This window comes from Benincasa hispida, chromosome 11, assembly GCF_027475165.1.
Source record: "Benincasa hispida cultivar pf3 chromosome 11, pf3_genome.v1.1, whole genome shotgun sequence".
Classification (NCBI taxonomy): domain Eukaryota; kingdom Viridiplantae; phylum Streptophyta; class Magnoliopsida; order Cucurbitales; family Cucurbitaceae; genus Benincasa; species Benincasa hispida.
This window is the reverse complement of record NC_143488.1, coordinates 12,969,043-12,992,283: the sequence shown is the minus strand read 5'-3', so window position 1 is coordinate 12,992,283 and position 23,241 is coordinate 12,969,043. Positions and strand designations below refer to the sequence as shown.

General features: G+C 36.1%; 1 protein-coding gene across 1 annotated transcript; it reads right to left on the bottom strand.

The window, feature by feature from the left end:
* Window positions 1-34: 34 nt before the first annotated feature.
* Window positions 35-20,827, bottom strand: LOC150032398 (chloride channel protein CLC-f-like). The gene is made up of 9 exons (XM_090307671.1): window positions 19,940-20,827; window positions 18,700-19,105; window positions 18,373-18,567; window positions 2,972-3,426; window positions 2,748-2,852; window positions 1,651-1,884; window positions 1,343-1,549; window positions 679-899; window positions 35-411 (listed from the first exon to the last, which is right to left on the bottom strand). The coding sequence occupies exons 1-9, from the start codon at window positions 20,399-20,401 to the stop codon at window positions 330-332; spliced, it is 2,367 nt and encodes a 788-aa protein (XP_090163797.1). The 5' UTR covers window positions 20,402-20,827; the 3' UTR covers window positions 35-329.
* Window positions 20,828-23,241: the final 2,414 nt, after the last annotated feature.

The window sequence follows — 23,241 nt, the reverse complement described above, 5'->3', positions numbered from 1 at the left end:
CAGTACACCATCAAAGGCCAACATGTTTTTCATGTTTTTCTCTCAATGTTCATCTCTGCTTCTGAATTAATCTGTGTATTATGTTACAGATGTTGGATAGTTGACTTTGTGTAAAATACAATTGGCTAAATCACTTGGAAAATTATTACATATCAACTTTACTCACCATATAATTTCTCTCTTCTCTGAAGACCAACCAGATGGTTGCAACTATTCTGTCATCAGCGGGAATAATTCTGAATAAACAAGATCATTGCAGTTCATCATTCAGTTTGTACTTTAATACTGGATGCTGGAAAACTTGAGCTCTGAATATGTTCCACAGCTCCTTAATGACCATCTGCAACAGTCTCTTGGGCAACTATCTCTTTTCCACTAGGATATACTGTTTCCCTTTGATTGATGACCTCTCTGCACAGAAACAAAAATGCCTTTTACAAGAAAAATCCAGATGCATAACCATTAATCTCAAGAAACGACTTTGTTTTATTTCTTGTAATATCCAAAAAATTTGAAAGATTTTCTTATTGGTTACATTTTCTTTTCCCGGGATAAACCCAGCCTGGTATTTCAGGAGGCCTGAGCCTTTTAAGAATATAAATCCAGTAAGTACCAATTAATGTACAGGTAAACGATAATTTATTAATAAAACACAAAAATTTAAGAATTATTAACAACCTGAGACAGCTAAAAATTGAATCATAGTTCAGAACAGCTACAATTCTTCTTTTCCTTTCTTTACCACGCTTAACAACGGGCAACTGCTTTATACCCTTAGCCTCCATAAGTTCCTTGGCAGTTGCCAGAGTAGTGTCAGGATAACATGTTAAGATCCCCCGTTCTCGCCCACGATAACTGATCCCTCGAGTATAAATAGAGGACACAAGACAGGTATCCACCTGCAAAGAATTCGGGGGATCTTTGTTATTTGTATTCAAGAGTACAAATGAAACGGAAAAACAATTATATTGAGAACAAATTTTTTATGGAAAATCTTCTGCTTTTGTAGATAGAACAAAACACTACGTGAATCAACACAAGATCATCGGTCAATGTACAGATCATAAAAGGATGCATGCATAGGAAAATGTTTTGGATTTGATATGGAGTTCTTCTGGAGACAAGATTTTGAGGCATCTACCAACTCATGGACATCTCACAAGAAAACTTCTAGAACTTATGACCACCATCCCTAGACATCAGATTTCACACTAATTGATTTTTATTAATCTAATTTCGTAAAATATGCAAACAGGACTTGAACCAACTGGGCCTTAGAAGAAAACAGAAGAAGAAAAAATAAAGCATGGAACAAAAATTGCCAGGCATAGCTGATACGTACGCTCAGTGAATCACTCATGAAAGCATCACCATACTTCTTGAAGAGATATCGTTTAATGTCACCATGTGTCAAGATCCCCTCAAGGAAATCATCATCGTCAACCACTAATGCACAGTTCTGCTGGTTATCTTTCATATATTTTAGAGCATCTTTCAGATAAATAGACAATGAAACCTTCAGACAGTTCTTTGACATCGCTTGAGAAACCTGGAAGGCAAAGAATCAAGAATAAAAGTTAGGATAAATAACAAGTTGAAGAGAGAGAAGCAGGTAAGGAGACAGGGTTTCAGAAATGGAGAAACAAGTACCTTTAGGTCTTCGAGCAAATTATCTTCATAACTAGATTCATGGCCAGATGGATTTACTACCTCAGAGAGCTCCAAGTCATTGTCACCATTATCATATCTCCAACGTGCCCCATCTTTATGTTCAGATGGTGAAAGAGAAATATAACCTCTGGCAAGACCCCGCTTATCAGATGATTCGATTTCCTTGGTCTGTTTTGTAACTGAAGGTACCCATATGGCTAAGCCTACGGCCCCCTGCGCAAATGTCAGAACGAAGGAAAATAAGAATCAGACTTTGAGAAGTATATGCCTCACAATATGCCTAGTAATAGGAATAACCGAGACAATACAATCGAACTGTGTTGGAATAATAAGATATCAAAAGAGTTTCTAAATTGCAACTGGCAATCCTGCACTATTTTTTTAGATTGGTATCCTCCCTACGTTTGAACTGTTGTAGTAAGGTAAGGACTCCTCACCTGTCAATGCAACTGCTAAAAGACTAAAATTGACGCTGTGATTTAATTTTTTAATTTTTATCATTATTTTGGTAAATGAACTCTCAATATTGGATTAGAAAATGATAAACCGAGCGAGAGGTTCAGAAATAAACATTTCATAAACAAATATCCAAAAATGAAACTTCTAAGATAATAATTCAAAAGGATAATGTAAATGAATTTAATACTAACTACACCCACTATCCATATTATTACATCCTTGATTACCATAAATGTTGTTATCAAAAGCATTATGGGCAAAATACTAGAGAATCTCCTTTAATTCCACAGAGACTCTAACCCAAGATTCTATGAATGCCTTTGATTTCCACAAACGGGCCAGGGAGTATTATATGAAGTTAATTTGGTAACCCTTGGAGGTGGATTAAAAATATTGTTAGATTTTTAAATTGATACGTGGTTGCACCAAGTTCATAGGGGAATGAGATTTTTGGGCGAGCATAAATAGATTTACCCAAGGAAAATTGGTATCCAGTTTCTCAACTAGACATGGTTATTTTTCACAGAAGCTTTTTTTTTTAAAAAAAAAATAATAAAAAAGAAAAAAAGAAAAGGCATCTGTAGAAGAATGTACTAAAGATATCACAGAATACTTGCCATGAGAGGAAGAAGTATCCTATAATCCTTTGTCAGCTCAAACAGAAGTAGAACGGATGTTAAAGGTACTGAACAGACTGAGGCCAGCGTAGCAGCCATTCCAACCTGTATAAAAGCATCAGATTATAAAGAATAGAACAAAGTAATGTAGGAAGTAACCACCAAAAGAATCAACGAACGCATCATTTACTTTTAATCCAAAAAAGAAGGGGGAAGGAAGTTACCAGTGCATATGCTTGTGGCTGTGCAACAGCCGCATTTCCAGGAATTGCAATATTAATGATTTCAACAGCTGAGCCCCCAAATACAGCACCAACAGCAGCACCAATCATTAGACTAGGTGCATAAAGGCCACCTACGAGCCCAGAACCCTTGCACAGAGCTGTAGCCAGAACTTTTGCAGCTGCTATTTGAGTTAATAACCAAATCCCTGGAGCTGAAGGACGATTCCCAGTATGTAGGATTTCTTCAACATTTGTGAAACCCCAATATAGGATTCCTGGGTACTTGAGAGCTATTATTCCAGCTCCCAAACCACCTAAAGCAGGACAGACAACAGGAGGAAGGCCGAACCTTTCCTTGATGAACTCAAATGATTTACCAAACCAAGCAACTAAACGTGTCACTGCTACACTCACAGCGCCACATAGCATTCCCAATATCAAGTACAATGGAAGTTCTACAATGAAACATGAGGTAATCAGTAATGAGTCAAAACCAATAAGCTTGTCTGTTATTAATCAACTTATATGCTTTGTCACAATTAAATTGTGCCATCAATTCTAAAATGAAACACAGGGTATTCGTGTGCTTTTTATTTTTAAATTGGCGATCTTTATGTGGGAAAATCAGATTTCATGCAGATCAATTTTGGTATTTGTGTGGGCATTTCCACATGTCTATATCTTTGAAGGGCTAGGGCATCATAAACGAAAGTCCCTTCTCCAAGAAGAACCCTAAAACTCAGCCAACAAAGAAAGGATAGTTTCCCTTTCATACAATCAACAACAGAACTCAAAGTTGGGGTGGTGAGCCAGAGTGTCAGTCACCAAAACATTCTTCAACGAATACAGATGATATAAACAAACTTTTCTTCTTTTATAGGGACAAGATTCTACATTTAGGGCAGAAGATAAAAAAATTAAATATATAAATAAATAAAGGGAATGGGTCTAGTCACTAGTGGCATGGGAAATCTCATATACCCAAGCCAACGGCTTCATAAAATATTATTATTATTTTTCCTTCTAATCAATTCATATTATATTTTGCAGTACAACAACATTTAGAGGTGGGATAATTCAAACATTTGACCTCTTGGTTGAGTGTTTGTGCCTAAACCAATTGAGTCATATGCTCAAATTAGCCTAATCAATTCATATTATTATACAATTCTTGCAAGATCAAATTTGCGATCACCATACTTTTTTCCGTATGTAGGAGGGAAAAAATGTAAAACAGGGGTTTCACCGTCTGTAGGACGATTCCCAGTGTGTCCTCTTTACCTCTCTTCATCTCTAAGTATGTATCCACATGGCCATCTATGCGCCCACTTCTCCTCTTTAGGGTTTTTTTTCCACTTGTAGTGTCCTATGTTGTCCAACACTTAGCCCAATTCTCTCCCTTGAATATCTTATGAGCCCACTAAGCTCACTCTATGCGTCCATCCCTACTTTCTTCTCTTGGTGGTGCATAGTTCAACACAAAGTTCACTCAACACTTAACCCAATCTTCCCCGTGCTTTCACCTTGTCCCTAACCTCAAATCATGGCTCTTCAAGCTCACAGCATAGATCCTCATAACATAGCCCCTAATGTTCACAGCATAGCTCCTTATACTCATAGCATAATCTCTTGTTTCTCATAACATAGTTTCCAACATCCCCCATGCATCCAAAATTATCCACAATCACCCTTAGGATGCACCTACTATGCATCCAACTAGCTATGCTATGACTTGGTTAACTACGCTATCAACTATGTTATGACTTTACCTATGCTATGACCTACTTCCTCAACTACACTATGAGTTGAACTGAGCCAAAATTCTCCAATTTCTCCTATGCTATGAATCCAACTCTTATTCTCATAGCATAGTTTGGACAGTTAAGAGTAAAAAAGTTTAGGTACTTAGTCGAACTTTTCCCTTCCAAGGCTTGAATTTTGAGTTCTTCCCTCCATACAAGGAATCCTATGAAGGCTCGGGTGTTACATCTTTAAACTCAAGAATTTTGATTTAGTCCCTAGATTTCTAGCCACTATTTTAGACTTTAAGCTTTCAAAAGTTCATTAGAACACAGATTGATCATACATTTATTGCTTCTACATTTTTTTTTTTAAAAAAAATAATGAAATCAACAACTTTCATTGAAAAAAAAAATGAAAGAATACAAGGGCATCCAAAAAACAAGTACACAAAAGCACCTTCTCTAAAGGAAGGGTGATGTAAGAAGAATGAGGTTAATTGGGTAATATTCTAAGTTAATTTTCTTTTTACCCCCACTTGTATTAAAACTCTATAAATAGGAGTCCTTTCCCTCATGTATGAACAACTAATAAATAATATTTCTACTCCAAGAATTCTCCAAGATTCATAGTCTACATCAAATTGATGTAAGAAGAATGAGGTTAATTGGGTAATATTCTAGGTTAATTTCCTTTTTACCCCACTTGTATTAAAATTCTATAAATAGAAGTCTTTCTCCTCATGTATGAACAACTAACGAATAATATTTCTATTTTAAGAATTCTCCAAGATTCGTAGTCCACATCAAATTGGTGTCAGAGTGCCTTCGTGAAAGGGCCTAATGGTAATCAAGAACACCAACAAGCTTCCCGACCTCCAAACTCGTGATGTAGAAGCATCCTTCTCCACATCTCCTCAAACCGTGGATCGAGGACTTCGCAATTTGGAAATCTCTATAAGTGGTTTATTGGATAGGACGATTGCAATGCAAACTTCAATGGCTGTTATGAAATAATCAATTGAGAATTTGACTTTTGAAGTAAGAAAGATAGCCAATAGAATGAAAATTGACCACCTCGCTATTATCCGTGCCTGGGGAAATGGAAAGAAGCTAAGAGGAACTTTGGTGGATATGACTTCTATTGGAAGAACTTCCTTTCTATACAATCGGTGAAGGCTATTGATTCACTAAGGAATGAGCTTTTTTCTTTGCTTAAAAATACTAGCTTGGTCAACGGGTACTCGAACAGCTACAATATTTGGAGTCTTGATGAACTTGATGAAACATTTAATGTCTTTGACTTTTTTTCACAATGTTTTTGTTCAAGATGTAGGAGGCTGGTTTGACCATACTCCGTTGAATAAGTTTATTTTATTTCTTGATTGTTTCAATTTCTTTTCTTTTTAAAACTTGAAGACGAGTTTTCGTTTTGAAGGGGTAGAATGATGTAAGAAGAATGAGGTTAATTGGATAATATTCTAGATTAATTTCTTTTTTACCTCCACTTGTTTTAAAACTCTATAAATAGGAGTCTTTCCCCTCATGTATGAACAATTAATGAATAATATTTCTACTCCAAGAATTCTCCAAAATTCGAAGTCTACATCAAAGGGTTTCCAACTAAATAAATTATTATGTAGGGAATAATTACAAAAAACCTTTGAAACCGAAGCTCAAAGTGAAATATGTAACATGTAACCTCACTAAGGATCAAACCTCACTAGGATCCTTTTCCAAACCTCAGAAAACTCTATTGTTCCTCTCCCCCCAAACATCCCACAATAAAGCACACACCCTAGCAAACAAAAAAAAAGGCCTTTCTCTCAGAAAGGCAGATGCAGGAGAAACTCCCCAATCATCGTGCGAACATCCCTCTGACCAACAATCTGAACCTCAAACTCCTGCAAGAAGCAAATCCACATAGACCTCGCAAACTGACAGTTCCAAAGAAGGTGATCTAAGTCTTTCTCCGCCTTCCGACAAAGAATGTAGCAAAAAAGACCAATTAACGAGGCCATCTTCCTAACAAGCCTATCCAAAGCGTTCACCTAACCTAGTAAAACTTGCAAGGTAAAGAACTCGACTTTCTTTGGCATCTCAATCCTCCAAACCACATCGTAAACCGACTCAATAATAGGAAAGGGATCTAACAACAACCTAAAAGAAGACTTACGAGAACAATCCTCCATAGGATTAGGACTCCAGCCCTGACCATCCCTTCTCCCCTCCCTAAAATTGCACTCTTCCAACAAAGAAGGAGAGAAGCAACCTCAGTCATATCCCTATTGGATAAATGACGATGGAACCCGAAAGAAAAGGACACAGAGCTCTCTGGTCAAACCTAAAAGTTAGAGATCAAACGATCTTTAAAGGAAGACAAATGATAAAGATGAGGAAACGCAGAACAGAGGGGGCTATCCCCCACCCACTAATCCTCTCAAAAGTATGTATCCTTACCGTGCCCCACAATGCAACGGATCAAATGAGAGAAGCTCAGAAGAAATATCTTTTCAAGGATTTCGATATGTGCCTTTGAGCCCCTTTGCCACCCACTCAAAGGGATTAGTGTCATGCTTACTCACAATGATCCTATGCCACAAGGATTCAGGCTCAAGAGCAAAACGCCAAAGGCATTTAAACAAAGCCGTGTCTCGAAGCCTTAAATTACCAATCTCCAACTCACCCTAGTTCACAAAATGCTCAACGACCTCCCAACTAACTAGATGAGAACCCTTCCCTTCCTCCACCCCGTCCCAAAGAAAGCCTCATATACTTTTCCAGGCTTTTGCAAACCGAACTGGGCCCGAAAGAGGAAAAAGTAGTAAACGAGAATGCCACTTAGCACCGATCTAATCAAAGTTAGTCTACTAGCCTTGGAAAAGAAACCTTTCTTCCAAGAGGCTAACCTTTTACGAATTTTCTTAGAAATGGGGTTCCAAAAAGCCAAGGCCCTCGGGTTACCCCCAAGGAAGGCCAAGGTAACAGCTTATCTAGAGTCATCTTTCTCCTCCTCTTTTAATTACAGCTTATTTGCCCTCTGCTTCATAATGGAGGTATTTTTTTGTAACTATTCCATAGATAGAACTTGCTTTTGTAATCTATTTCACCAATCAATGAAATAGTTTATGTTTACTATACTTTTTTTAAAAAAAAAGTTCAAGGTCAATGCTTTCAAACTATATCTTAAGTCCTACTAAGGTTGAGATTTTAAAAGTTAAAATAACCAAAATGGGGATAAATAAATTTCTTTGGGGTACCCCTAGTACCTTGTGTCACCAAAAAGAGCAAGACAACTAATTTTTTATTCTTTTCTTTTTTCCTTGTATTAGAGGATTGTTAGTGAGGCATTTATCATGAGGTGATTTATATGAACCGTTACTATTATTATTTCTTTTTATAGAAACATATCATTACTATTACTATTTCTTTCATGAGGTTTCTTCCTTATCCATAAAGTTTAAGGACCAATTTGAAATTCTAAAAGTTGGAAGTCTAAAATAAAATGGGGAAGATTTTCAAATAGTACTCAAACCCCATTAAATTCTACATCATTTACTATTTACCCTAGCAAATTTCACATGGTCATATGAACACTTTGGATCAGCTTTCAAGAATGTTAGTTGTCCCTTTTTGTTGTATTCTCGGTTGGAAGGTAGAGGAAGAGCTAGATCACTTCAATTCTTACAAGTATTTTGCTTCTCGCTTACTCTCAGAGGGATATCCCGTGGATTTCCTCCTCAATCTCCCTTTTCGTAACGATGCTTGTTTCTTATGGCCTGCTGAAGTGTGTGCTTTACTACAGGGTTTGTGGGGTGAGAGAAATAATAGAGTTTTTAGATGTGTGGCGAGGGACACTAGTGATGTTTGGTCCCTAGTGAGGTTTTATGTTTCTCTTTGGAGTTCAATTTCGAATTTTTTTAACTATTCTATGGGCAACATTTCTCTTTTTTGGAGCTCCTTCTCGTAGTGGAGCTCCCTTTTTGTGGGTTTGGTTTTTTGCATGCCTTGTATTTTCTTTTCCTTTTCCTCGGTGAAAGTTGTGACCTTCACAGCATTCTATGTGGGTTCTTCAAATACCTTTCCATCCTTCTCTCAAATAATGATTGGAAAATCACTCCGATGTAGGCATTTATGAAGAAATTAAAGAGCTTGAAGGTGGCTTGAATGTGATCGAATTGCTCAAAGAAGAGATGAAAACTTGGGATTTTTCCACTACATCCTCTTTACAAGAAAAGGTTAGGAACCATTACAGAAATCTTACTGGGAGTACCATTTGACAAGAATATTGACACAAATTTTATAAAGTCTAGGACTGGGATTGACTGTATTCTTGCACTAGCAACTTTTCTCCAGAAAAATCAATGAAAGCATCATCTTTCTAAATCTCCCATGGAGAGCCATTTCTCATTAACAAAGCTCTCTGATGGAAAAGGAATTCTCAAACCTAAAGAGCTTAGGGAGGTCATGGCCTCTAACAAATCACCACATTCAGATTGGTTTATAGCATAGTTTTTCAAAAGAATATCAAATCATCAACATCAAGTCTACGTTCCACAATCTTTTAAAGAAAGTTACCAATAATGCCAACCTCGATGAATAAGTTCTGTACCAAAGAAAAAGACGTCAAAGCAGTTTATCACTACACCCAAACAGCCTTTTTCAAGTGTTGGCAAAGTGCCAAGATTTTTTTTTTTTTTTTTTTTTTTTTTTTTTTTTTTTTTTTTTGAGTTCAATATTGGGTGGGAGAATTTGAATCTCAGACTTTTTAGTCAAGGGTACATACTTTATGCTAGTTGACCTATGCTCACTTTGGCAATGTTTCAAGATTCCTTTGAAAAATGATACCATCATACCATAATTCTAACCTTCATGAAAAATTAATATCCCTCATACCAAAGAAAAAAGACGGCAAAACAACCCATGACTATACCTCCTCCAAGTGCATATAAGATTTGGGCTAGAGTCCAATCCATAAGACTTAAAGTCGTGCTACCTCATATTGTCATAGAGTAACGATCAACTTTGTAAAAGAGTGATAGATCCTCAATGCATCATTAATTGCCATTTGCTAACAAAATTATAGATGATTGAAATTTGAAACCTTGGAAAAGAGAAAGGTTGCCATCAAACTCAATCCTAATGATGTCAAACTTTTGGCAAAGTGGATTAAAACTTTCTTAACATAATTCTTGAAGTCAAAGGATTCAGCATTAAATGGAGGACATTGATATAGGCTTGTATCCCAGAGCCAATGCTTTTCATATCATCATTAATGATAAACCAAAAGGCAAAATTTTGACTTCTAGAGGCCTTGGACAGATGGACCCCTATCTCCTCTCCTTATACTGATTGTTAATTGATTGCCTTGGTAGATCAATCTCCCCAATGTTAGGTATGGACTAATATCTAGCTTCGGTTCAAAGAATGTCTCTCATTGTGTAAATGGTTAACAATTTGTATACAAGAGGTTGGCTTTTTTCAGGCTATGGTTTCATCTAGAATCTTTCCAATATAATATATATATATATTGAAATAGAGAAAGAAGATAACACAAGGAGTTTACGTGGAAAACCCTAATTCAGGGAAGAAAAACCACGGTAGAAAAGAACTTATTATTTTTTTATATCTTGTTTACAATAGACCCAACCCTAGATATAAATAGAATAATGTGAAACCCTAATTTAGCAAATATAGTAAAAAGACAAAAATGCCCTTAGGGCTAATTTAACATATTTCAACAATATATGTATATAGTATGTATATGTGTGTGTGTATATATATATATATATAAACTTAACCAAGCATCAATAAAAAGTTTGGCAAATCATAAATTTTGGGTATTAACTTAAAGACCAATTCCATAAAAAACATTGCTCATGTTTTTGGCTGTAGGGGTGAGATCATGGCCATCATCCTATGCGAGACTTCCTCAAATGGGTAAACACCACTCCATGTCGTTTTGGCTCCCTATAATTGAAAATTTTGAAAACGTGCTTCCCGAATGGAATTAATCTTAAATATCCAAAGGTTGTAGATTGAGCATCATCCAAGTTTATTTTTTCTAACTTGCAACAAATACTACAGTTTTTATTCTCAATTCCAATTGTGGCCAGTCATCCTATCTTCAAAATTTTCTTATGGATGAGTGCTAAAAAGAGAGGACATCCAAAAACAACTTTCACAGAGAATAGTTACAAAATTTTCTAATGGATGGGTCCTAAAACAACTTTCATAGAGAAAAAATGAAAGAATACAAGGACATCCCTAATGTAAGAAGAATAGGGGTTAATTGGATAATTAGATAATATTCTAGGTTAATTCCCTTTTTACCCCCACTTGTAATAAAACTCTATAAATAGGAACATTTCCCTCTTGTATCAAACACATTATTCATTCTAATAAAAGATCCACAATCTTGATTCTTGGAGAGAATTCCCCTTTTATTTCCTTTAGGCTACATCACATCCAAAAAACCAAAGCCCACAAAAGAAGAGAATCCCGCTAAAGAAAAAGGCTCCATCTATACAAAATAGTGCCGATAGAATAATAATTATAAAAGGTCTCCTAAAATTGAACCCAAAAGGAAACATAAAATCTAACAGTGGACCAAACATCACTAGGATCTCCCTCCATCCTTCTAAACACCCTATTATTCCACTCCCCCAAAGAACCCATAAAATAGCATACCGCCGGAAAAGCTATAAAAAGCGCACTTGGTTAATTGGCAACATGTTGTTGCACTCCCACTTTTAAGTGGGGGACACGGCATTAGCAACATTAGAATTAAGAACCAAGCACTTCTATCTAAATCTTTTAGAAGCATGTGAAGAAAAAAAATCTCATTTGAGAAAATTCTTTGATGCTAAATAGGGAAGTCAGATGCAAATTCTTGGCTAATAAACAAACCCCACTACTTTAAGGCTTCATGGACAACTATTTTGAAGCTCGTTGACCTCATCAAGGGTAGATCCTTTTGCAAACAAATCCCACAGTCAATGATCATTTTTTGGCATGACGGGAAGGCGACATATACTCCATTATGGCAGCAATGGTCAATGATCCATGTTTATCAACTACACAATCATGGGATAGCAAATTCCGAATGTTATTAAATGGGGAAAAAATACTTATAATGGATTGCCCTCTCCCACAAGCTCTCCTGATCCTCCCAGCCTCTTTGGATGACAAACAAATAAAGTCAAAAAACCTTTTCTGTAAGATCTATGTTCAAGAAACTCCCCCACAGTCAAGATGCCTAGAAACACTTACAGCAAGATCTGCATAAATGTCTTGAGAATATCAAGTTCTTCCTTTGGGAGTGTAACCACACTGTCATAAACACGTGACTTTATTCAGAGAAGATCTACTAACACGGCCATCTCATCAAATTGGCGCATCATGCATGTGCAAGCGAAATGCAAAACTCAAGGGCATTTATTTATATCATGCAAGTCTGCAATCAAGTTTTGAGCTTGCTCTTAGCTTCTCTCAAATGGCAGACTTTCATGAGAACCAACTCTCTTTCTTATCAGCATTTTTTGGCCATCCTTTCAAAAGAAAATAGAAGGAAGGGGATCCTTTGAGTTCAGTCGGTGAGCTCTTGTGGTGCCTAAGGACACTACTTTTGACAATTCCTCTGCTCTGGTTTTTGTTCATGCATTTGGCTGGTGAAAATATTTTTTTCCTTCATTTACAAATTTCTTTGGCAACCACATGTTGTAGAATCAGGAAGTTGTCTGGTGAGATTACAAGGTGCACAAAATCAATCATCTAGCTCATAGTTCATGAGGTATCGCTTGGACAAGAAAAAATCTCAGCAATCATTTCCATGGCCACAAGCTTCCAAGATCGAGATGTCCTTTTGGATGGCCACCAAGAAAACGTGAGTTATTTTCGACAAACATTGAAATTTCTTGTTAGCTGAAAATAACTTCCTTCCAAGATCTTTTAGCCCTCATAATAAGTCATAAAATTTCCTCAAACATTTCCAGCAAAGAGTCCCTATCATCTCTTTAGTTCTTCCAATGCCAAGACCATTAATTTGATGGTAACTTTCATAAGAGCAAGCACCCTCCCATAAGAAATATTGCTAAAAACCATTATTTTTTCTCTTATTAATCTTAGGAGGAAAGGATTTCTTAAATAGAAGAAATACCCATTACAAATAAGGAAAGAATAAAATACAGCAAATATAATACAATAAGTACAATATAAAATTTCACAATAAAGGAAATAATCAACACTCCCCCTCAAGCTAGTTTGAAGATATCATTCATAGCCAACTTGTCAATCAACTAGTTGAATTGCCACTTTGGAAGACCTTTGGTTAACACATCTACAATTTGCTCTGCTGTCGGGAGAAAGGGAATGCATATTATTCCTGCATCAATCTTTTCCTTTATGAAGTGTTTATCAACTTCAATATGTTTGGTCCTATCATGAAGGATTGGATTGTGGGCAATGGAGATTTGTTATCACAATAGATGCGTATGGGTATTGTCCGAGAGAAATTCAATTCTTCCAGTAGTCTTCTTATCCATATACCCTCACAAATACCATGGGCTAATGCCCTAAATTCTGCTTAGCACTACTTCTTGCAACCACACTTTGTTTTTTACTTCGCCAAGTAACCAGATTTCCTCCAACAAAAGAGCAATACCCTGAAGTAGATCTTCTATCAGTCGTGCTTCCTACCCAATCAGCATCAGTGTAAACCTCAATGTTTAGGTGGTCATTCTTTGTGAATAATATATCTTTTCCTGGAGTACCTTTCAAATATCTCAAAATTCTATAAACTGCTTCAAAGTGAACTGACCTAGGAGCATGCATGAACTGACTTACTACACTAACTACGAAAGCAATGTCAGGACGTGTGTGAGAGAGGTATATAAGTCTCCCTACAAGCCTCTAGTACTTTTCCTTTTCTTTTACTTCTTTTTCAGTTGCAGCAACCAATTTTAAATTTTGCTCAATAGGAGTTTTTGCTATCTTGCAACCAAGTAAACCTGTCTCATTCAGTAGGTCAAGAATATACTTCCTCTGGTTGACAAGAATGTCATTTTTAGATCTAGCAAACTCCATTCCTAGGAAATACTTTAAGGTTCCCAGGTCCTTGATTTGAAAATCATTAGCAAGGTTTTTCTTCAAGATATTCAGTCCTGTCTCATCATTACCTGTAAGAATGATATCATCAACATACATTATCAAAACGACCAACTTACCACTTCCAGTATGTTTATAGAACATAGTATGATCAGCTTGACTTTGACTGAATCCATAGCTTGTGACTGCCTTTCCAAACCATTCAAACCATGCTATGGGAGATTGTTTAAACCCATATAATTATTTCTTTAACTTGCACAATTTGTTAATTCCGAGATCCACCTCAAAACCAGGTGGCAAGTCCATAAAAACCTCTTCTTCAAGATCCCCATTGAGAAATGTATTCTTCACATCAAGTTGATAAAGAGGCCAATCAAAATTAACTACCACAGATAACAAGATTCTAATAGAATTAATTTTAGCTACTGGAGAAAATGTTTCTTGATAATCAATGTCATAAGTCTGAGTGAACCCCTTGGCAACCAATCTGGCCTTGTACCTTTCAATACTACCATCAGCTTTACATTTTATAGTGAACATCTATTTGCATCCCACCGTCTTCTTATCTTTTGGTAGTTCGACTATGTCCCATGTGCAATTTTGTTTCAGTGCATTGAACTCTTCCATCACTGCTAATTTCCAATTCAAATCATTTAGGGCTTCCTATATATTCCTTGGAACAAATAGGTTGGTTATTTTGGATGTGAAGGCTTTATGACAGTCGGACAATCTATGATAAGAAAGATAGTTTTCAATGGGATATTTGGTGCATTTACGAGTACCTTTCCTATGGGCAATTGGAATATCAAGATCAGAGACGTCAGGTAGAGGATTAGAAGGAGATGAAGAACTAGAAGAAATAGGAGTAGAGTGTCTAAAACCTAGATCTTCAGGATCATTCGTCGGAGTATTTGATTGGTCTTGTGGTAAGTCAATTGTCTGATCTCGGACTCTTTAAGTCAAGTTTCTTCTAGTATAAATCTGAAGTTCAGGATTTCGACTTGTCGTTTTGTAGTGTTTCTCCCCCTGAAGAAGAACTCTCCATACTTGGTATCGAAGGACTAGAGCTCATAATTGCAGGACCACTGATGTTTGAGAGAGATAAAGTATCCCAAAAATTATCTTGAAGGTTAGATATCTCCCCCTGAAGAAAATTTGGGCAAAAAAAAGGTTGATTTTCCAAAAAAGACACATCCATACTCTCAAAATACTTGTGTGTCAAAGGATCAAAACATTTGTAAGCTTTCTTATGAGAAACATAGCCTACAAAAATGCATTTAGTGGCTCGAGGATCAAGCTTAGTTCGAGAAAGAGGAGAAGTATGGACATAAGCAGTACACCCAAATAATTTAATTGGTAAATCAAAAGACAGTTGGTTATTAGGAAAAAACTTATTAAAGTGATTAAGAGGAGTTTTAAAATTCAAAACCTTAGACGACATTCGATTGATCAGATATGCAGCTATAAGAACAGTATCACCCCACAATATTTTAGAACATTCATAGAGAACATAAGGGCACGAGCAACTTCAAGTAAGTGTCTATTCTTTCGCTCAACAATGCCATTCTGCTGAGGCATGTCACGACACGTAGCTTGATGAAAAATGGCCTTTTCTTGCAAAAAATTGGTTAATTGTTCATTGAAATATTCAGTGTCGTTATCAGAGTGAAGAATTCGAATTTTAGTTTGAAATTAAGTCTCTATCATATTGTAAAACCGAACAAAAACCTCTTTTACCTCTGACTTTTTTGTTAACAAATAAAGCCAAGTTAAATTAGTGTGGTCATCTATAAAGGTAACAAACCAAGGTCATCTATAAAGGTAACAAACCAACGGTTACTACTATGAGTTAAGACTTTAGACGGACCTCAAACATCAGTATGAATTAAGGAAAAAGGTGATGAAGCCTTGTACGGTTTAGGCAAATAGGTGCATCGATGATGTTTGGCAAAAATGCAACTTTCACATTGAAAAACTGAACAATCAAATCCTTTAAATAAATCGGGAAACAAATACTTTAAATAAAAGAAATTTGAATGCCCTAAGCATGATAATTTCTTTAACAGAAGGAGAACAAACACTACTCAAGCCCTGAACTTTTTTATGACTAGCAAAAACTTCATCAAAGTAATAGAGACCATCAATCATCCTAGCACGTCCAATCGTCCCCCCCGACTCCTGATCCTGAAAGATACAATGAGTTTCACAAAAAATAACACGACAGTTAGCATCCTTAGAGAGTTTACTAACAGACAAGTTACAAGCTAATTTTGGAACATGAAGGACAGGACGTCATATAAGTTTTGTAGTCAAAGGAATAGTTCCTTTTCCTGCAATAGAGGTGAAGCTGCCATCGGCAATGCGAATTTTTTCATTGCAATACACAGAAGAATATGATTCAAATAAACAAAAGGAACTAGTCATATGATCAGAAGCTCCAGAGTCTATAATCCATGGAGATGAATTGAGGCAAGAGAGAGCTTGAGGACAAGTACCTAATTGTGCCAAGGAAATACTAGGATTATCAGATGATGAATTGATCTGTAGCAGCTTCAAAATTTGATCAATTTGCTCTTTATTAAACGGGCTGGAGTCAACAACATTAGCATTAGAGGCATGTTGCTTAGAACTTTTCCAATTCACAGGTTTTCCACGAAGTTTCCAACAAGTTTCACGTGTATGTCGAGGTTTATTGCAATGGTCACACCAGACACGAGGCTTTTCATGTGGCTTATTGGATTGATTAGAAGCCTTCATTGCAGTATTTTCAGTCACCAACACAGAGCATTCAACTGAGTCAATAAGTTTTTTGCAAATCATAGCATTCATGTGACTTTCATAGCATTCATGTGACTTTCTTCCCTACGAACTTCAGAAAAAACATCATTAATAGTTGGAAGAGTAGTTTTTCCAAGTATTCTACCTCTAACTTCATCGAACTCAACATTGAGGTCAACAAGGAATTTCTAAATACGACCATCTTCAACAGTTTTCCTATAGTGCTTTTGGTCCTCTGTAGACTTCCACTCATACGTATCAAAGAGGTCAAGGTCTTGCCAAATCCTTTTTAATGAATGAAAGTATTGTGTAACGGAGCTAGTTCCTTGTCGTATATCACCTAATTTTAAGTTCAACTCAAATACTTGTGATTGGTTGCCCAAATCAGAATACATCTGAGTTACACTATCCCATAATTCCTTGGCAGTAGAGTAACACATGTAGTTACAACCAATGTCTTCAACCATGGAATTGACAAGCCAAGTCATAACCATGGAGTTTTCAGCGTCCCATCCGGCGAATGAAGGGTCATCTGGACTAGGAATGTTTTTTTCTCCTGTGATGTAACCAATCTTCCCTTCTCCACGAATATACATTTGGACATTTTAGGACCAACGAAGAAAATTATCCCCATTGAGTCAAATAGTAGTTATTTGGACAGTGGGACCGGTTGAATGGCCATGATTGTCGCAAACTCGAATGATGGGTACCTTAGTGTCCGACATATTATTGAAAAAAGGAAACCCAAAATACAAAACCAGTAGATCTGGAAAAAAAAAAATATAGAGGCTTAAACGAACCAGTAACTAGGAAAATTATAGCTGCCGGACAGTGACAACCGGTCGGCAGTAGAAACGGTGGACATTCGGCGGTGGAGCTTCAGGTGGCCGACAGAAGGTTAGGTTTTTCTAGGGTTTCAAAAAGGAAAAAAATAGGGTTTTTTTTTGGGGGGGGTTAGGGTTTCAAAAATTTTGTTGCTCTGATACCATGCTAAAAACCATTATTTTTTCTCTTATTAATCTTAGGAGGAAAGGGTTTCTTAAATAGAAGAAATACCCAATTACAAATAAGGAAAGAATAAAATAATTACAAATAAGGAAAGAACAAAATACAGCAAATATAATACAATAAATACAATATAAAATTTCACAATAAAGGAAATAATCAACAAAACATCGAATTATTATATCCATCATCTTGGAGATGGACTTTGGGGCCAAAGAAAAAAGAGGAAAAAAAATTGTTAAGAGGCTACAGAGAACTAACTGAACAAGATTTGATCTGCACCGTTTTCCAATGTTAGTTGTACTTCCATCAGGCTTGGGCTGATCATACTTTAGCTAGTTGAATTGAGAGGGAAAATACAACCTTCCATAATTAATCTAGGATTCACTGTATTCTTTTAGAGACAGTAAAGCATACTTCATTCACTTGGAATGCCTTATATAGAGAATTTTCTAATCTCTCTCTCTCTCTCTATATATATATATTAAATTTGATTATGGATTTTTGGCTATTTTTAAGAAACCCATGATATTAATGTTTTAATGGGCAGATATCTTATTTACCTTCCTTTATTTAGTACCTCTTCTGTCTCTTCTCAAGATTAATGAATTTTGTTATGTTCCTCACTAAATTTAAAAGTAAAAAAATAATTAATAAAAATATAGAATGTGACATACATAGATACTATCATGCACCAAAAAAAATGCCTACTAAACATGAGATGGTGTTGGATAACTGAAATGACCAAACGGAGGGTGAGGGTGACAAAAATACCAGCAGCAGATTTCAAATCATATGCAGGTACTGTAAAAGCAGACTGTGTTCCAAGTAAAACAGTTGAGACTGTAGATGAAATAACAGATGCCAATATGATCATTGCAGTCGTAAAAGGAGGTGAATTTTCTGCACGCAGTGGCCTTAATACAGTTTCTATTGCAAAGAAGCTACCAGCAACAGCTGCATTGAAGCCTAAAAGAAAAGGAGATGAAACAAATTAGCTACTGAACAAGTAGATGGCTCTACCAAGAGGAAAGGTCAAGTTATAGCGTATGCAAAGATTAAGCCATATTGACGAATAATTGGTAGGAGGAAATCTAATACCTGAAGCAATTCCAGCTGCTGCACCAGCTGCAACAAATGCTATTTTTATCTTTTCACTGTTGTTTTCCATCATAAGATAGAACCCATTGGCACAAGATTTCCCAATATCTACACTAGGTCCTTCAGGACCCAATGAACAACCAGTACCTAAAGTGATGGCTGCCTGTATGGCTTTAACTGTAGGAAAGACTCCAGAAAGTAAATCAAATCCTTGCCCTTGGGAAGCACTTGACTGTTTTATTTGGCTGAGTATCTCAAGCAAACCATGCATCATACCCACTATAACACCTCCGGTTACCGGTATCAAGAGAATGCGATGCCAAGTATCAGCGATTCTCTGTAAGCGAAGCCAAGCAGCACCCTCATTTGGAGTGCCAGCCCAGGCCCACTCATGGATAACATGTACCTACTTGAGAACCATAGCGTCAGCAAATTCACATAATTCCTCTTGCTATCTAAGTGCTTAACCGTGCTTTTCTATAATAGGAAACATATTTTCATTGAAAGAATGAAGATTACAACAAAATAAAATAATTAGTTCTATAAAAATGGAGGAAATCCAACACAAGCCATGGGGGTTACAAAAAGTTCATCCAAGAGGCCAAACAACCATTTAAACCATAATTACATAAAGGCGAGTTACAAAATTTAGCATCAAGTCGATGCAGTCATTAAAACTGATTCAAGAATGCTGCTACTAGAAGACTTGTCTTTGCAATTAACGGCTAATACGGTACAACAATTGCGGGACGAGATTGAACCTTCAATCTCTAGGGAAGATAGTCATGCTAATTACCGTTAAGCTAAGCTCACTTTCACGAAAAATATAGCTTTTATCTTTTTTTTCAAGACAATATGGCAGACAAAGTCACTAACGGCTAATCATTTCATCACTATCGTTATTAACATTAGAAGCATTGTAACAGTTGGTGACTAAGAACATTTGGAATTTGGCTGAGCCAAAATGGGCTTCTGCAGCTAAAGGCTTCATCCTAAACTTGTGAACATCTTCACCAATCAAACAAACAAAAAACAGGTGCAAATTTGAATGGTTAAATAGATAAGCATATAACAATCAAGTCAGTAGTAATGAAAACATCAGAAAAAAATGAAGACGTGAAAGGAAAAGGCTTCACTATCATTGCAGACACCAACCAGAACATTAAGGCGCAGGCAAATGGTGCTAGTAAAGAAAAATATACAGATACTGCCAATTTAAGAACAGAACTGAGAACCTAACCCCAATGTTAAAAGCTGCAACACAAAGACCGGTGGCGAGGCCAAGGAGACAAGCAATAAGCAACAAAGCCCATTCAGGAGGGGCAGTATCATCAACATTGTCGTCAATTTCGCCATCGATTGCAGTTGGGGCATGAAGAGAATGCGAATTGAAATTGTTGTGACGATCAGAAGAAGAAGAAGAAGCCGTACGACTTCTACCAACAATATTAACAGAAGAAGGGTTGAAATTAACGTTATGATTATCAATATCAAGACGCTTATAACTTAAACGACGACCAGAGAAGCTGCTCCCTCGATTGAGATGATGAAGCAGATCCAGAAACCCACCTCGTTTTCCACTGTTATTTCTCAATGGATGAACTCCATTTCCATCTTGTGATTCTAAATCAAGATCTTCCTCATTATGATCTTCCATGGATCTAAGAAGGCGATTCTGATCGGAAAATTCCCCTTCCGCCATACCCAATTACTCCCCAAGTTCGAGGACGGTGACCCTCTTGTTAGTTATCACCGACCCAGAAATCAAAAAGGCAAAATCAACGAAAATGGTGAATTGGGTAATGATTGGAATCGAATTTCAAATGGGAAAATTTCAGAATTCAAATTCCGACGAGCTCTGTTGAAGCCGGGAAGGAACCCGGCGGAAGGAAGTGACGCATAAAGTTAAACAGGGAACAACGCCGCTTCACGTTCCGTATTAGATGCTGTGGGATGGATTCAAATTCGTACAAATTCTGGGGGCACTAATTTCCAAGTTTCTTCTGGATTTCGATTGCTATGTGTTTATTGATCGAAAGTTCGATCCAATGTATAATGTACACGTTCAAAATGTGAGATATATTATATGAATGTTTTTGTGGGTCGATTCATCAATACATAACAGCCTTAGCTATGCTACACGTTACTCCTATAATCGTCTTTTTTTTCCCTTTTAATTAAAGTACACCTCGAAGTTCAAGTATGTTGAATTGTTGATTAAACTTTTATGATCAAACTTTTATGTGGCTGGAAAAATGTTTATTAGAAGATTAATAAGAAGCAGGTGGAAATTAAAAGCTCTCTAAGAAAGCCTTAATCGAGAAAGACCATGGAATATTTAATGTCTCAAAGGTTGGTGCTTTTCTTCTTAATCTTAATTAATTGACACGATGATGGGTTTGAATATGCGATTTTATCGTAGTTCAATATATGGATGTGGAAGAATTTAACGTGTATATGTCTTGATTAGTCAAGTTATATTCAGATTGATATGTTTTTAAAAGACAATTAATTCAGCATTCTCATCGACTAAAGTTATGAAAGTCCATTCAACGTGAATTAGGTTATGGCAACTATTATAGTCATTTACACAAAATTTGATTGATTTCATCAATTAGCTCAACTCAACTATACCATAGCTCTCTTAAATGATAATTCATAATGAGAGGTCATTTTCTCTAAAGAGTGTGTAACAATAAAACTTTTTTTTTATTTAACGAACTTGCCTCACAACATAGAAATTAGAATAGTCGAATTATGGTATGTTTGGTTTAACTTTTCAAGTGATTAAATTTGAAAATAAGTTATGTTAGAAAAAAATTGAAGTATTTAGTAATCATTGAAAAACATTTTTTAATACACTTTCTAAGTATATTTTAAACCGCTTTTATCAAAAGACTTTAAATAAAAATGATTATAAAAAATATATTTTGTCATGTCAATTCAAACAGATCTTTACTTGAAAAAGGGATTCAGAGAAATAATTAGAAACTAAACAACCTATGTATAAGACAACTTAAGAGGGCCAAGGTTAAGCTATTCTTCAAAAATTTGATATTTATGATGGGATAAGCAATCTTGTGAAGGAATTGAGAATTCATATTGAGAGTTTTCGTTTGATAACATTTCAAATCATTTTAAACGCATATATCATTGGTTTCAATTTATCACATTTAATGTGATAATTTTGGTTTGGCTAATTAGATGTTTATGTTAAATTAAATGAGTCATTCACTTGCTCAAAAATATTTAGTCCACGTTTATCCCATTGAAAACATAATAGTTTAATGAGAAAAAAAAGTGGACCTCATTTGATTACTTTTAGTATTGTTTACTTGTGTTATGTATTTGAGTCCCACATCTAAATCTGTAATGAAATAATGCAATCTGAATGATGAATAAAAAGTACTCAATCCGATTGCACATGAGAATTACATATTATCGTTACCATTACCGTTATAGTTATTGTTACGACTACCATTATTATTATTGTTATAACCAATGTTGGTGAGAATTTTTATTTAAATGAAAATTAGATCTTTTATGGATTTTTGTGAAAATGAGAATCCCATATTACTTAATTCAACAAGGGGAAGTCCCTTTATATACCCCCACCTATAGTTTTGGGTTTGAGCCCCAAGGGATACCCATGTTTTAGAAGAGTGAGGAGATAGGCAAACATGGCTATGATGGTCATCCTCCATGTGTGCCACTGCCATTCGGATGGGTGTGGAATTATTTTTTATTAAAAATAATAATTTTTATTTTATATATTTTTTATTAAAAAAATACGTAGTCTTTTACAATTTAGAGATGGTCACCCATTTTTTACACAATCTTTCGGCCGTTTTCACATCATGCGTGCATTCACACATTACCCCTTCTGAAATGCACTTTCAAGGCCTACAAATTGCCTTCAATGCTTGAGAAGGAAGATACAAAAAAATCAGAAATTCTTCTGCTCTTCTTCTCCTCGTTCCCTTCGCGTTTTTTCGAGCATTATCAATCTACAAGGGTGTTAGAATTTCGATTGGTTCTGGTGCAGTTCCAATCAACACAGAATTTTCTGGGCTATTTTATCTTGAGGATGGCGTGGCCTTATTTCGAACTGCTTGCACAAAGGGTAAAGCCACAAAACGTCTTAAAGAGAGTGAGAACCACGACTCAACCTTTCACAGTTTGTTCTCTTTGTAGTATCTACTTCTAACGACTATCTTCTGTATCGTTCGTTTATTGTCTTCTTCTGTTCGTTGGGAATTTTTTTTTTGACAATTTTAAGACGTGTTCCATCTACCACGATTTATAGTCCTGTCAACACAAAACGACTTCATGCCCTCCGATCTCAACTGTCCTTTCCGATTTGAAGGGGCGCACTTCAGACGTTGGAAGCAGAAGATGTCGTTCTTCTCACTATCAAGAAGGTTGTTGACTCTTGCACCACGAAAAAGACAGTTATTTAACATATCAAAGATGCAATTGTTTGGGAAGAAAATGATTTTCTTTGCATAAACTTTATCTTAAATGTTTTAACTGATGATCTTT

Excerpts from the sequence above, each read along its gene's own strand:
- LOC150032398 (XM_090307671.1), bottom strand. The coding sequence starts at position 20,401 with ATGGCGGAAGGGGAATTTTCCGATCAGAATCGCCTTCTTAGATCCATG. Across the intron at positions 18,568-18,699 it reads AGCAGCTGGAATTGCTTCAG|GCTTCAATGCAGCTGTTGCT; the intron begins GTATTAGATTTC and ends CTTTTCTTTTAG. Across the intron at positions 3,427-18,372 it reads TGATTTGAAATCTGCTGCTG|AACTTCCATTGTACTTGATA; the intron begins GTATTTTTGTCA and ends GTTTCATTGTAG.